The 17,249-nt window shown below is 37.9% G+C and overlaps 1 protein-coding gene across 1 annotated transcript in view; it reads right to left on the reverse strand.

Annotated features, from left to right (window-relative positions):
- Positions 1-17,249, reverse strand: part of Adgre3 (adhesion G protein-coupled receptor E3) — a 115,373-nt gene that overhangs the window by 76,977 nt on the left and 21,147 nt on the right. The window contains exons 3-4 of the mRNA XM_028766601.1: positions 9,391-9,441; positions 2,318-2,440 (exon numbers count right to left, since the gene is read on the reverse strand). Of these exons, the coding sequence (XP_028622434.1) occupies positions 2,318-2,440; positions 9,391-9,441 (174 nt within the window). The remainder of the gene's footprint in view (positions 1-2,317; positions 2,441-9,390; positions 9,442-17,249) is intronic.

The raw sequence follows: 17,249 nt of genomic DNA on the forward strand, positions 1-17,249 counted from the left end.
TTTCTTTCTTTCTTTCTTTCTTTCTTTCTTTCTTTCTTTCTTTCTTTTTTTCTTTCTTTCTCTCTCTCTCTCTCTACATATATATATACATATATATATATATATACATATATGTATATATATATATGTATATATATGTATATACATAGATATGGCTATTCTCCTCTCTATTGCAGTTATCCCTAACCATCTTCAGTCTGTTTTCCCTCTTTACTCTGGATGCTTCCAGATATCTCTAGCTACTGTCTTGTCTACCTCATACATGTTAGAAAAATCTTTCTCTATAACATAGCAAGGAAAAGTCAGTCAGTTTACGCATATACCTGATGTCAAATCTGTCTCCATCATTCTGGACTATTCTTCAAAGAACCATAAGCTGATGCACACTTACTTCTACAAGTTACTTTTCATCATAGGGTTTATCATGTTAATAAAATTTATCTAATTCAAGAATAAAAATAGAATTTTTAGCTCAGTATCAGAAATGGTTAAGGGTGGGAAAGAAGGAGAAGACTACAGAAAATCTGCCTAATTTAACACTCAGACTGTACCAAGAGATACAAGAGAGAAGAGAGGAATGCCAATATTTACATGTAAAAGAATCTAAGACTGGAATTATCTTCATATGAGGAACATATTTAATAAAATAGAATCAGGGCAAAGAAAATCCTAAGGTTCCCACCAACAATGTAGCTATTATATAAACTACTTAGAAAGAATCAGAATTTATGTAAGCTTATCAATCCACATCTACATTTAATAGTACAATTTTTAAAAAAATACATTCATTCCATTTCCTTTATCTCATTTTACATATGCCTCTGGTCCAATTCACTATTTCAAAGCACAAGAAAATGAAAATCTCAGCAGTTTCTCTTGGGCTTCTGATATTTACCCTAATAATTTGATCAATACTCTCAACATCCATTTTTCTATGTGAAAGATCAGAGTTGAAGTTTAAGAGAAGGTACTGTGTTATGATTATGTTTTTGGTTTGAAAATAGATGTCATTTGGAATTATTTTGTGATTATCAGTTGTGAACTTGACAGAACATTTAATGACCTGGGAAGAGAGTTTAAATAAGAAGTATTTTGGATTCATCAGTTGGCTTTGAAGCATGTTTGTGAGAATTTCAATTTATTGAGTTAATTGATGTGCAGTGTCTTCCCATTCTGAATAGGAAGAGAACCATTTATTGATCTGGACCTAAGACTGAAGGAAAGGGACAGAAATGCCTTATATTTCACATATATTCATACATTCTGTCTCTGTTCAGGACTCTGGATGGAAATAGATACTTAAATTTTCTCCTCCTATGACTTCCCTACAATAATAGAGTGCAACCTGGTATTGTGAGACAAAAGAAAACATTTGCTCCCTTAAGTTGATTTTTTCACAACCACATGAAACTAATAAAAGGGCCTACAAATGAAAGATTCCTTGAGCTAAAGAGCCACAAAATCCCCATCTCCCCAAAGAGTATAACACAAATACACTTGACTAACATCTTTAAATTTTTATCTTGTCAGTAATTCTTCTAAAGCTCTCTGAGATCTACATGACATATCAATGTTTGATTAGGCAGTTTACGAAATTCTCTGTAATGATTGAACTAAACCTTTGGTTTATTTAGTTTTTTTCTTTCTCTACTTGGCACTTGGAAGAGTCATTTTAAATAGGGACCTTAATTGAAAAAAAAGTTCTCATAAGACTATTTCATTGTTGTGAAGAGACACTGTGACAAATAATATCTATAAAAGAAAGCATTTAACTGGGGGCTTATTATGGCTTGGAGAAGAACAACAAATGTTTATGAACTCTAATAGGGTAGTATTTGAGATATTATATATTATCTGATCAACAGGCAGAAAGTAAAGAAGTAGCTAATTGAGAGTGGCGTGGACTTTTATAAATATCAAGGCCCACCTCTATTGCCATAAGTTCTTCAACAAGCCCAAAAATTCTAATCCTTCCCAAACAAGTCTACCAACTTATAACCAAGCATTTAAATATATGAATGTATGTAGCTAATTCTCCTTCAAATTACTATGTTGAAATAACCATGAAGAGAAAGCAAGTAAGCAACACTCATCCTTGATCTCTGATTGATTCTCTTTTTCCTGTTGTTGTTGTTTTGGTTTTTGGTGTTTGCTTTGTCTGTTTTTGTTTTTGTTTTTTACTATGATTCGATTCCCTGTCTTTTCTCTGTAGTATAATGTTACCTTGATGTGTAGGATGAAAAGAATCATTTCCTCCCCAGGGTACTCATGGTATTAATCACAACAATAGAAATCGTATGCAGATAGATTACTTTACCTTGACATTTCACATGGGGCTCAATAATCCTTTGATTCTCAGAGCCTGCCCAGAATCCTTCTTTACAAATACAGTGGGTACTGTTGAAGCAGCTGGCATTTTCATTGCAATGGGGGCAGGAAGCTGCAAGAAACACAAAATGCATTGATGTATTTTTTCATGTCCATTGAAGAATATCATTTTATGACTATTCCAATGTTGAATACAGATGTTCAGAAGGCCTTTCTGTATACATTTTTTACTATAAATATCTATTTTAAAAATGGTCACTGTAGAAAGCTGCGGCTTGTGCTACAGCATTCGCCATTACAAGATGGCTCTGGCATCCAGTGCTCCTCCAAGTATACAAGTAAACCGTGCATGTGCTGTGGTGACAGCATTCGCCATTACAAGATGGCGCTGGCATCTGGTGCTCCTCCAAGTAAACAAGTAAACCGTGCATGTGCTATGGTAAAAAAGCGCCAAGTCACAACCCATCCCGGGGCGTTTTGGCGGGTAAAGAGTGAGCAGCCAATCAGAAGTGAACATGCCGCTCCAAGGGTATATAAACAGTGCCTCTTATGGGCCCGGGGTCTTTCTTCCTTTTCATTTGGAATAAACGTTTGCTGCGGAAGGATCCTGGTGCCCGCATGCATTCTTGCTGGCGAGACAATTACACGCGGGCCACAGCTGGTGCCGAAACCCGGGAAATTCACCAACGCCAGTGCCGAGGAGACCCTCCACTTGCGGAGTGGATTCAGAACCACAGGACAAAGGTAAACTCTGAGAGGCATGTTTGGCCTTAATCTATTTCGTCTCCCTCCCCAGGCGGCACTGATTCTCTTCATTCTGGTTTTGCAGGATGAGAAACCCGCTCGACTGTAGCGGCGGGCCAGGGAGTGCTAGACGAATTACAGGGCAGCATGTCAGAAACAGAGCGGGATAAGCGATTAGGAGCTCAGAAAGAAAAGGGAGCTCAGAAAGGCATGCCTAAGAAAAAAGACCCTTCCAAGGACACTTGATCCTCGGAAGTGAGAGATAAGAGAAAGGACACCCTGGGAGAGAGACGTAGAAAAGGAGAAAAGGCCCCGGAAAATAAACCTCTTTATCCGGTAAAGGAGCTGGAGGCCTCGGGGCTTGGTGGCTCTGAGTCGAAGGAGCTAACTTCCTCTGAGGAGGAGGACTTAGACGAAGGGACAGACCGCTATGAGGGGGAAAGATACCATTCAGGTGAGCCGCCGCCACCAAATCGAATACTAGCGCTAGTGATGGTTTTTTGAAGGCTGTGTTTGCAGGAAGTGTGTTTCAGGGGATACAGTCTAGGTGAATGAGGTATTGACCCGGTGCTGATTTTGCCTAGGAGGTGACAGTGAAACATAGGTCAGGAGAATTCTAAACAGCATTGCCCACAGTCTAAGAGCTGCTTCAGGTGGGAAGAGCAGCGTTAGAAGGAATTGGAAAACTAAGAAAACAGGGTACTGAGATGTTACAATAACTGCCTGCTACATATCCAATGAACGAGATGAAAAGTTACATCTTGAATATGAGAGAGAGAGAAAGGGTTTTAGAAAAACAGTTGTCCTCTCTCTGAGCTGTGTCAGCAAAAAGGAATGAAAAGGCTATTTCAGAGCTCATCTAGAAAAAGAAAGAAATTCGAAAGACATCCTGAATTTCTCCTTATTTAGCTCTTAGATGTCCTTCTTTGTTGTCTGTCCTTGGCGCGCCAATGTCCACGTGTGTCGATTGTTTGTTTTTTGTTTCGTTGTCTAAATGTATGTTCTATGTTGCATGTTCAAAAGAAAAGATCGTTAAAACTGCTTGATCCAACCCTTGGTCTAGTTTAACTTTGTTTTAAAGACAGTCTTAATATACACAGCAGAGGCTGATAAGTTAACCTACACCTGTAGCTAAGAGTTGAGCTGAGCTGAAAAAGCCTTTCCAGGAATTGATGTTGGCATAAGCTGCTTTTAAAAGAGACCAGTAGCCTTTTGGGTTTTATAAGGAAGCTAAGAGTTGTTTTGTCCTAGAAAAATCTCTGTGACAAGGTGCTTTTCTCTTGAAATTACAGCTAGAAAAAGCAACAAATTTTGTTTGATCTAAAAATAAGATATGTAGCCATTTCATTTTGTTTCTAATTGGTTTTAAAAGTATAAAAATGTTCTACATGTCTTGGTTATAGATTATTGGCTTAAATTATTGGGCGTGATTAGAAATTTACAACTTTGGTAACAGAAAGTTGGCATAAAACTAACTCAGAGTTAGAGTCATTCAGAAACCAGATGTATAAAAAATAAGATTTTAAAACAATCTCTTCAATGAAATATTAAAAGCTGCTTCATACACTCATATATAAGAATTGGCAGCAAAACTTTGTAACATAAAGGTAATCTACTTGGTGTTGACTTTAGAAAAAATAGATTGTTTACATTGCTTTTGGTTTTGTCTCTCAAAATTAATGGTTATACTCTAATGTTACAAAAGAAATTTAAAAATTTAGTTAAACTGCCAGTATTCCATTGGCTACAGTTGGCAGTTCAATTGTGAGTTTGGAATACTTTGACTCACCCATGTTTATGGTTCAGAAGAGGATAGAGCAGAGTTGGCTGTTTTGTCAGGAGGAGATTACTTGATTTGGAGCTCAGATTGGAGTGATACTAGTAAAAATCATAGTGCCATGATGAATGCTCAGGCAGGCATATAGATTGGGATCTTAACATGCTTCTAGGAGAAGGCCAGTGTGAAGGCAATGTTAATTAGGTTGAACTGCCTACACAGCTCTCAGACCATACAAGCAAAGACAGACTTAGATACATTCATCTTTGCGGTGAAATTGCACCCTCATACAATCAGGGTCTGGCCATAGCTTGCACAGAATGGTAAAGATAAAAGATGTTTTAAATGTGGAAATTTAGATAGTTTTTAAAAATGACTGTCCCAGGAACAAAGGCTTGAGCAACAGTCAGGTGACCAAGGTTACATGACAAACTTGTCCTTGGTGCAGGAAGGATAACCTTTGGGCCAGGCCTCAGGATATAGGCCAAGATTAAAAACATTTACATTTGAATTAAGGCTATATACAGAGTGGTCAAGACAGGAGCTTGTATTTCAGACATTCCTTTTGTCCTGCCCTGCCTCTAAAAGGGTGTTTTTTAGAATTTGTTTATTGCCTTGTTTGTTCCTTAGGGAGGTGTCAGCCTCAGACTCAAAAGAAATTCAAAACAGCTTATGGGCCAGGAGTTAGAGATATTGATTATGCTGGAGGAATTAAAATTGTGCCTGTTTCCCTCCATGGCATTATAGCTGTGCTTGTTAACAAAAGAATTGCTCTAGAGTAAAAGAAGACAAGATTGGCTTTTATCTGATATTCTCACTCAGCTAAAAGAAATTGGTTATTCAATTAATCCAAAACAAGTTCAAACTTAAGATTTATAAAACTAATGGGACACTACAGCCTGACTTGCCTACTCCAGCTCCCATTCAAGTAAATGCATATAAAATTATTATAGATTTAGAAGATAGTTTTATACAGTTCCTTTACCTCCTGGTAAAGGTGAGAGGTTTGCATTAAGTGAATTTGCTTGTGATTTTTGAGAGCCCATGAAGCCATTCATTAAAAAAGCTTGCCTCAAAGAATGATTAATGGCCTTAAAAAAATTGTTGTTGCTTTAATACTAAAGGTTAATCGTTTACATCTCTCAATATATATTATTCATTGTATATTTTATTGGCTGATCTCTCTAAAGGAGTTTTTCTGTACACCTTTGCCCTAATACAATGAGATTTAAATTTTAGAGTGCTTATCACTCCAGAAAAGATTCAAAGACAATATCTTTTCAGTATTTGGGAACTTAGTTATATCTTAAGCAGATTGTGACACAGAAAATTCCAATAAGAATGGATAATTGGGACTAGAGAGATGGTTCCGCCGTTAAAGGCTAGACTCACAACTAAAAATATTAGAGTTCGATTCCCAGCAACCACATGGTGGCTCACAACCATTTGTAGTGAGATCTAATGCCATCTTCTGGCTTGGAGGTGTACATACAAAAAAAATGGTTTACTTTTAATGATTCTCAAAAGTTGTTAACAGATATTAATTAGCTAAAACCTCATCTTCAGCTTACCATAGGAGAACGTAAACCTCTGTTTAATATTCTCAAGGGAGATGCAAGTCCTAATTCCCCTTGACAGTTTACTGATGAAGGAGGAACAGCTTTGCTGAGAGTAGAGTAAGCTGTTAGTTATCAACAGATACAGTATACGGACTGTGATCATTTGTTGGCTGTTTGCATTATTGCTACTCATGTGCTCACAACAGCCCTTTGGCAATACAAACACAGTTTAATTTAACCAGCTTACACTTCTCAAAAGTCTGGACAATTTTGTCGCCAAATGGAGGTGACCCATCTGACGGGACTCCCTTATAACCTTCAAGGACAAGGCATTATAGAACGGGCTCATCGCACTCTTAAGTCTTATCTAATAAAACAAAAAGGAGGAGTCGAGGAGGCTCTACCGTCAGTGCCACGAGTCACCATTTCTATAGCACTTTTTACCCTCAATTTTTAAAATCTGGACAGTCAAGGCCACACGGCAGCTGACTGTCACTGTTTAGAGCCTGACAGGCCAAAAGAGATGGTCAAATGGAAGGATGTCTTGACCAGACAATGGAAAGGCCCGGAGCCTATTTTAATGAGCCAGGGGAGCGGTTTTTGTTTTTCCGCAGGAAGAAGACAACCCGTTTTGGCTACCAGAGCGACTGACGCGATGACTCACGATATTAGAAGATGACACCCAGGCGGACCCTCCAAACTCTGATGACAGCCCTCGTGCTGATCCAAAGGATACAGGTTCCTAGTATATCGGGGGGACAATGATGGGCCATATTATCTGCCTTTCCAAAACCCATACCAGTCAGACATAATGTAGCTAATCTGTCCAGGAAATTGTCTCAATATCTTACAGGAAATTGGTCAGAAAACTTCGATGAGACACTCAAAAAATTGAGAGCGGCTGTGGTGGCCATCAACTCGACATGCGTGGATCTGTCCCTGACTGAGGGACTCTCCTCCTGGATCTCTTCAGCTTTCTCTTTCTTTAAAAAGTGGGTGGGAGTAGGCCTGTTTGGTACGCCCTATGTTGCAGATTAGTGTTCATGCTTTGGTTGGTTTGCAAGCTCAGAGCTCAACAAAAACGTGACAAGGTCGTTATTACCCAAGCACTTACAGCCCTAGAACAAGGCTCATCTCCTGAAATTTGGTTATCCATGATTAAATAAATAGCCAGTAGACAGATTCCTCAGCCATTGCACCCCAAGGGATTTGCCCATTGCACTGGGTCAGTGAGGAGTCTTGGCCTGGCTGGTCCTTGTCTGTGTAGCTGTGGTACCTGAATTTGAGGCAAACAGCCCTTGCACCCCTGGGAGATGGCTCCATTGCACAGGGACGGGTGTTTGCATCTCTCTCTGTTTCCCCTAGCCCTTGCACCCAGAGGACTTGTTTCCATTGCACCTGGTAGGGTAAGGGAGACTGTCTTAAACTATCAGTCCTTGATCGCTTATTCCCCCAAGATGGAATTTGCTTGATCGGGCTTGAGTTTGAGTCGTGATTGGTACCACGCTAGATAGGCTAAGGACAGTTCCATCTTATTAAAACAAAAAGGGGGAGATGTAGAAAGCCGCAGCTTGTGCTGACAGCATTCGCCATTACAAGATGGCGCTTGCATCTGGTGCTCCTCCAAGTAAACAAGTAAACCGCGCATGTGCTATGGTAAAAAAGCGTCAAGTCACAGCCCATCCTGGGGCGTTTTGGCGGGTAAAGAGTGAGCAGCCAATCAGAAGTGAACATGCCGCTCCAAGGGTATATACACAGTGCCTCTTCTGGGCCCGGGGTCTTTCCTCCTTTTCATTTGAAATAAAAGTTTGCTGTGGAAGGATCCTGGTGCTCGCGTGTGTTCTTGCTGGCGAGACAATTACACGCGGGCCACAGGTCACATTTCAATTCGGAGACCTAATGCTTCCTTTTCCAGGAGATTTCTCTGGCCAAATCATCATTAATCACTAGAGGACAAGTTAGTAATGCCTATTCATCAGGAATGCCTCATTAAGTCAATTGTGGGACTGCATAATGGTATCCTGGGTCATGGTTGAGCAGGTACTTAGAATCCCAAGATTCTCCGTGGAATTCTGCTTGAGAACCCGCAGGAGTTCGGTCCCTCCCATCATCTAGGATCCTGAAAACAGTCACATTTCCATAGAGTCACATAGGCCAGGCTATAGGCCTCAGGCCCTAGCGATTTGCATATTAATGAAGGCCAGAGGGCAGAGCAAATTAGACATTCCTCCCCCAGATCCTCTCCCAATCCTCCCCCTTTCTCCCTCCCTATATAACTCGGGACTGCCCTGAGTTTTTGGGGGGTACGCCTAGATCCATCTATTATCCGTCATGACAATAAATCCTTTTGGAAGCAAGGACTTCCTCGTGTTACTGGGGCCTGCCGCCGCCAAGGCCCCCAGGCCGCTGGAACCATAAGAATCCTCCTCCCTGATGTGGGATCGCCGCTGTGGCCGCCTTTTTAAATTTTCCCAACAGTCAATGACTGACAGAATGGATATATAAAAAACTTCAGCTTCAATAGTTGTGAAGATGCATTATTTATAAATGTATGTGTGCTTTTATTTAAGTTTGATGTATAAGTATGATGACCTAAGGTTAAAACATGCATCACCATACCATCAATGATACAGGTAAGAGGAAAGGGCAGAGGTAGAATCTGCCATTTCTGTAACTTGGACCTAGTTTCTCCTTGGAAGAACCAAGAGTCATGTATGAATTTTGTCTTCTCTACAGTTATAGTGTCTCCTTCAGTGGGATATCTTAAGCATCAAATGCAATCACATGTGTAATATCTCAGATAACTTATGTAAACAATAATGGTAAATATGAAGATATTAAAAATAGGGCAATGGTAATTACGTTATAAAAATATAAAAATCATAAATAGTTTTACACTTAGCAGTGAAAATTTTCCTTAGAGGGAACAATATTTTACATTCCACTATCTTTTCCCCTGACATTATCCATGAATAGACTCACCTGACATATTCATCATTTGTAATATTGACCAGATAAGCAGCATGCCAGGAACTGAAAGAGATGGGAATATTCCAGTTGAGGTCTTTAGAGTTCTACCTATGCTTAGGAGTTGTATAGGCTTTGCCCACCCTAAAAGTACAACTATCATATTCATAAATATTAGTTCATTATCATTTTCATGATAGGTAGCAAGGAGCATGAAAATACTGAAGAGTGAAAGATACATAATATTGTACCTCTGAGCCTATCAGGGAACTCAATTGTGCCTCCAGGGTTTTCACACAGAAACCACATCCACAATCTGTGTTCTATTTTCAATGATCCCTTTTTATGAGCTCTAGCTTCTAAACCCACCATGGGTATTATTATAAATGCAATCACTGTTTAAAGTAAAGCCAATACACAGAGAATGCAAATATCGCATGGCTTTTTTGATTGTTTCTGTTTCTACTATTCTCAGAAAGAAGTATACTGATGGATTATTGTCAACTCAACATAAATCTGACATTGCTTGGAAAAGAGAATTTTACTGAAGAATTACTCCATCAGATTGCCTTGTATGCCAACACTGTGGGATGTTTGCTTGATTAATGATGGATGTGGAAGGGTCTGGGCACTTTGAGCAGTGCCAGCTCTGGGCAGTTAATCTGGGGTTATATAAGAAAGCAGCCAGAAAAAGCCATATAGAGCAAGCTAATAAACATTATTCTTCGTGGACTATGCTTTATTTCATGCTTTAAATTATTGTATCAAATTCTCTTTATCATGAAACAAATATTATACAGTGTCATAAACCGTTTCCTTCCCAAGTTGCTTTTGGTCATGTTTATGTCTTATTGTATCAACAGACAGCAAAGTTGGCCAAGACTCTAAAAACAACTCAAAGAAATGATTCCACATAGTCTACAGTGGTGAACCAATGAGTTTAATTGAGATTACTTCCATGAACATTTCTGAGTTCTTACTTGTATGAATATGAAACATGGTCAATTGAGCCACAGCTATGCCACCAAAGAGTTTATTTTACAGCACAATAATAATTATTTGTATATGCCATGTAAAATCTTTTTCTCCATAAGGGAATGTTAGTGAACCTGATGTTGTGGTAGTATTATTTAAAAACTCATTTTTTTTTATTGAAATGCTCTTTTTCCTCTGATAAGATCACAGAGTTCTACAAGAAGATGAAGTTGATTTAAATGCTATATTTTATATAGTCAAATAAGGTTAAGAAATCAGCACTCAACAACATAATTATGTGTAATTAAAAATATATATCACTATAACTGTTTGTTTTAAATATCTTACATTATTTTATATGTGTTAAGTCTCTGATCTGTAACCTGTTCTTTTTAATATGGTATATATTCACTCAAATTTACCTTATTCACTGTACTCAAATACTACAACTAAGCATGGATGATGGGAATAATGTTTACTAGAGATATTTAGCCTGAAGTGATATTGACATTCTCAGGAATATAACTGAAAAATAAAAAATTGCAAACCTTCTGTTTGGATCTCATACCCTCTAGCTGTTGGGAACATTACCATACTTCATTTCACCAATGCCCTGAGAGTGCCTAGTCTCTCTCTCTCTCTCTCTCTCTCTCTCTCTCTCTCTCTCTCTCTCCTCTCTCCCCCTTTGAGACCACATATTTATCTTAATGATAACAGGCCTTAATCAGAGAATGATTGAACCCAGAAACACTCTTTTGTGCCCATAATAGGTTCATTTCTATTCCATATACCCCTTAGCCAGAAGTGTTTTCAGGATCTTTCCTTTACTTGCACAAGCAAAAAAAAAAAAATGAAACTTGCTGTAAGTCTAATCTATGAATCTAACATCTGGGATCATTCTCTAAAAACAACTGTTTTTCCCTCCCTAATCTCATATATAGTGTTGGGAGCCGACTCCTAGCCAAAAGTGGCTATCATCTTTACAGCCATCTCGAGCCATCTACCCTGACAAGAGACTTGTTTTCAACAGCCTGCCATAGCTGAGCGCACTCTGATAAACATCTTGTTACACTGTTTAGTGCCCCCAGCTGCAGCGGTGCTCCTGGTATCCATGGCTACAAGACACATGACTTAGTGCCTTCAGTTGAGCTTGTCCACGAGGGCAAGTCACGTGGTAAAGGGTATAAATACCCAGGATTTCCTTTCTAAGTGGGAGGAGTGAGGAGACTGAAGGAGTGAGGAGAATATAGTATAAGTGTGAGGAGAATATAGAAGAAGAGAGGAGAGTAAAGAAGAGACTTGAAGAGACTCCACCGGACTCTGTCTTGTATCTATCTTTTGCGTCTCTCGCCCCTTTTTCGCCCTTCCTCTGTCCCCACTCTCTCTCTTGCTAGACCCTGACCTGCAGACCGGATTACAAAAGAAATGGCTGTTACAATGTAGAACATTAAAATAATAAGTTCTGTGCTCTCTAACATTAGTAAAACCACTTTTCACAGTACATCTCATCTGTAGTAATGCAACATTCTAAAATTCCTTTTCCTAAAGGATTTTATATATCTATGTTTGCCTCAAACTCCACTTCTCAATGCTTCCCAAGTCATACCAAGTAGAAAGCTACAAAATAGAAGGCTCCAAATCAAAAATAGTGGCACAATAAGACTAAATAGTCATGATTTGGGGATACTTGTTTCTTGTGCCATGTTGGTGAACAAAAAGAAGTACATGAAAACTAGAAATGGTAGTTAAAAGTTAGGATTAAGACTGTAATACTGAAAACTCTGAAGAAGGTAATTGTGATGAATTTCATCTAAGTATGAGATAGGCAAGGTTACCAAATTTGAGGAAGTAGATTGTTCTGGGAAACAAAAGGCCATCTCTGCAATCTTCACCTGACTCTGGTGGAATCCTACTTCCTCATTGACCTTTCTGAGGAACATATGCATGGCACCATTGTCCTCTAATCTAAGCTTTCACCTAATTGCAACAGACTAAATTCTGAGTAAGGACAGCTTCTAAAATGAAATGTCTTCAGCTATTCTAAAGAAGAAGAAGGACGATGAGGGGAAGAAGAAGGAGGAGGAGAAGAAAAAGACTACCCCTAGTTAACCACACACTAAGCCTTAGATCTAAACCTTGGATAAGTAAGAAAATTCACAGCTACCCTTGTCAGATCATGGTCAGTCAAGACAAGAGTTCTTGAAAACTACAAGCCAATCACATAAGGATAAAATAAAGAAAGCAAAGATTTGTTTATATATAGTTTAATTGATAAAATTATCTATGACAAGTTAGAGAGCTAGCTGATTAAGCATAACCCAATGACTGCTGTGATAGCTGATCTTCCTTTTCAAATGAAGAAAAGAAACCTCAGTTGTAAAATCATCTCCATTACATTGACCTGAGGGCATGCATATAAATAACTTTTGATTGATAATTGATGTAGGAAGATCAAGACCACAGTAGTAGTTAACAATCTCTGGCAGCTTGATATGGGCAGTAAAAGTAAAATAGTTGACTGTACACTGAGTTCCATTGTCTACCACAAGGCTGCTACCAAAGGTGTGGTGCATAAGGAACTTCCAGGTTTGCCCTACCTTCTCAATACCTGGTACAATAGGAACACCCATAGACAACCAGATTGCTAAAGGCTATCTTAAGAATGCAATCAACAAAAGTCAAGTCAACATGACACTATCACAGTTCAACTAACATACTGCATACAGCAACTCTTGGATATCCTATCTAAACTTAATCACAAGAAAACAACTTTATGTCAAATCTTTTCAAGATAATATAGGCCTTTAACAACAACAACATAAAAGAGTAAATCCCTCAAAGAAACACAGGAAACAGTATTATCACACAAGTAGAGGCCTTTAAAGGGGAACGGTTTGCATCCTGATGGGGAAAGCAAAAATACCAGCCAGCCAGAGCTCCCAGTTTCTAAACCATCAGCCTGGGGGCACATAGGGAGGGACCCATGGCTCCAGCTGTATATTTAGGAAAGGATGGCCTTGTAGGGCATAGATGTGAGAGAAGGTCCTTGATTCTGTGAAGGTTAAATGCCCCAGACTGGAGGAATTCAAGGGCATGGAGGTGGGAGTGGGTGGGGGCACATCCTCAGAAAAGGAGGAAGAGTGGGGATGAGATAGAGGTTTCTGGGTAGGGAGAAATTGGGAAAAGGGATGACATCTGAAATCTAAATAAAATATCCCATAAAGAAGAAAAAACTCAAAATAAAAAAAAGAAAATGCAATTAAAACAGGTAAAAGACATAAATAAAATGATTCAAGTCCTAAAAATGAAAATAAAAGCAATAAAGAGAATACAAATATGTGGTATCCTGGAGATTAATACTCAGGGAGGAGAACAAGAACAACAGACAAAAATGCTACAGAATATAAGAGATAGAAGAAAGAATCTAAAGTGTATAAAATATGATACAAGAAATTGATACACAATTTAAAGAAAATATTAAAACTAGAACATTCCTAATACAAAATATCCAGAAAGTCTGGGATAGTAGGAAACCATCTAAATACAAATAATAGGAATGAATAGAAGAAGGTGAAAAGTCCCAGTTTCATAATAAGAAAATAGTATCATCAAAATCATGAAAGTAAATTTTCCCAAACTAAAGAAAGTGATGCCTGTAAACATAGAAGAAGCTTAAAGTATATCAATTAGATTGGAGCAGAAAACAAAAATATCCCACTGCATAGTAATCAAAACACCAAGTCTAATGATCAAAGAGAAAATTTAAAAGCTGAAAGGGAAAAAGAACAAGTGAAAAACAAAGGCAGACTAATCAAAATTATACCTAAATTCTCAAAAAACTAGGAAGAATGGATCAGATGTTTAACAGAGCCTAAGAAATCATGAATGCCAACCTAGCCTACCTTATTCATCAAAACCCCAAATCAGCATAGATTAATAACATAAAACAAAAACCCCAAATTATGATATTGCAAGACAAAAGCAAATTTTGAAAACATCTATCCGCAAATGCATCCCTACAGAAAAAAAAAATAGTAAATAGAAAGCTACAACCAAGGAGTGTAACTACACCAAAGAAAACACAGGAAATAAATAATTGAACACCAACAAGAAACAAAATAAGGGAAGTACTCACAAACACACATACAGACAGACACACAAACACACACACAGACAGAGACAGAAGCAAAGACAGAGTCAGAGAGAGAATGCCACCACCAAAATGACAGTAATTAACAAACACTAGTCCTTGATATCTTTTGACACTAGTGGGTTTTTTTTCCCAATAAAAATACACAGGATACAAAATGAGATCCATCATTCTCCTGCATAAAAGAAACATATATCAGCAATAAAGATAACCATTACTCAGAGTGAAGGACTGGAAAAGGTGTTTTACAACCTAACAGAGCCAAGAAATAAGCTTTAGTGGCCATTCTATTTCCTAATACAATTAATTTTCAACCAAAACTAATTACAAGACATGTAGAAGGATTCTTCTTACTCATCAAAAAAAGTCCATCAAATTGACATCTCAATTCTGAACGTCTATGCCCCAAACATATAGTACACACACACACACACACACACACACACACACACACATATATATACATATACATATACATATACATATATATATATATATATATATATATTCACTTGAATTAATAGTTAGAGCAATATGACAACAAAAGGAGGTCCAGGGAATACAAATTGGAAATCAAGAACTCAAATATCACTATTCAGGGGTGATATAAGAGAACACATGAATGATGCCAAAAATTGTATCAGAGACCTCCAACAGCTTAAAAATTCAGCAAAGTAGCTGCATACAAAATTAACTCCAAACAATTAGTAGTCCTCTTTTTTATGAATAATAAGTGGGGTGAGAAAGAATTCAGAGAAATGACACCTTTCACAATAATTATGAATAATATATAATATCTTGGTGTAAGTCTAACCAAGCAAGTGAAAGAACCATATGACAAATACTTCAAGTCCCCAAAGACAGAAATTGAAGAAGGTTTCAGAAGATGGAAATATCTCCAATGATCATCAATTGATAGGATTGGCATAGTAAAAATGACTTACTTACAGATTCAATGCAATTCCCATCAAAATCCTATCACAACTTTTTACTGTCCTTGAAAGAACAATTCTCAGCTACATATGGACAAACAAAAGTAGAAGATAGCAAAAACTGTCCTGAACAATAAAAGAACTTTTGTATGTATTATCATTCCCGACCAGATAATAATAAAAACTGCATGGTATTGGTAATTGGACTGACATGTTTTGTTAATTAGAATACTTTCTCTCAGCCTTTTAGTTAGTTTGATTCAGGGTTAGACTGTCATGTTGATTTTCTTAAAGAATCAGCTCTTGGTTTTGTTTACTTTTGTATTATTCTTTTTGTTTCTAATTTATTGATTTCAGACCCTAAATTGATTACTTCTGTCATTTACTACTTTTGAGTATGTTTGCTTCCTTGATTCTACAGCATTTAGGTGTAGTTTTAAATTGCTAGTATGGGATTTTAGTACTCATAACAGTGTTTTTCATTGTTTCCCATGAATTTGTATATGGAATGCCTTAATTTTTATTAAATTCTGGGAATTCCTTCTTTATTTCTTCCCTGACCTAGTTATTACTGAGTAGAGGGTTGCTAGTTTCCATGAGTTTGTGGCATTTCTTTGATTTGTGTTATGGTTGAAGTTAAGCTTTATTCCATTGTGGTCTAATCAGGTACTGGGATTATTTTAATTTTCTAGTATCTGTTTCAACAAGCTTCATGGTCATGCTAAAAACAATCAACAGATTTAATGCAATTCCCATCAAAACTTCAACACATTTTTGAACTAAATAGGGAAACAAAAACAAAACAGGATTAAAAAAAATCCTGTACAAAAAAAAAGAATTGATAAAAGTATTTTGATTTCAAGTTGTACTACTGAACAACAATAATAAAACTGCATAATACTGGCCTAAAATAGACAGGTAGAATAGAATCAAAGACTCTGAAATAATCCCATATAACCAACGATGTAGCAGGATATTTTTCCCACAAGTTGGGACAAGCTAAGGTGGGAGCAGTAAGGAGAGGAAGAGGAGTAAGAGGAAGGGGAGGGAAAGAGGACAGGAGAGAATGGAACATGGCAGTGGAGGTGCTCTAGCAGACAAAGGTAGTTGATATATCTAGGTTGGGTATTGGGTTACACCTCTAATTGTGTGGGCATCTTGGTATTAAGCATTAGCAAACATACAAAGCCTTTAGATAACCATTAAGCACTAGAGTTTCATTTCTGCAGGGTTCCAAGTGAATGGTGGGATGGTCTGGGCTCAGCCCAGCCTTGTGGAGAATGCATGGATGATTGACAGAGCCGTCTCTCATGCTTGTCCTTTGTGGGTTGCAGGGCTGATACTTCTGGCTCAACTGAGCTGGTGGCCTGAGCTGCAGCAGCAGCGAGAACACTCCACTGTCACTCTTGGCCACAGGTCTTGCCTAGATGGGAAGATGATGGCCACATACCTCAAGACAAATCACATGCTGCAGTTTTAAATATCTCCTGCAACAAAATGGCAACTAATGTCTGGCATAAATTCAATAGAAATTTAAGTCTATTTCACCTGAGAGTAAAAGTCATATTTTTTTAAAGAAAAATAAAGTGAGTGAATAAGTGCGGAGATAAGTCACACGACTCCTAGTGTGGGAACCCTGAACAAAAAACCTGCTTGCTCCGTGCTTTGATGAAACCCAGGTTCCATTTTGTTATGAAAAGAAGGAGGTAGCTTACTTCTAGCACAGTGATATTTGAACTGTGAATTAAAATTGAGATTATTTGTTTTTAAGATACAAATAGGAAAGGAAGAAGTCAAAATATCGCTATTTGCAGATG

The sequence above is a fragment of the Grammomys surdaster genome, unplaced genomic scaffold (assembly GCF_004785775.1).
Source record: "Grammomys surdaster isolate TR1022 unplaced genomic scaffold, NIH_TR_1.0 169, whole genome shotgun sequence".
In the NCBI taxonomy this organism is placed as follows: domain Eukaryota; kingdom Metazoa; phylum Chordata; class Mammalia; order Rodentia; family Muridae; genus Grammomys; species Grammomys surdaster.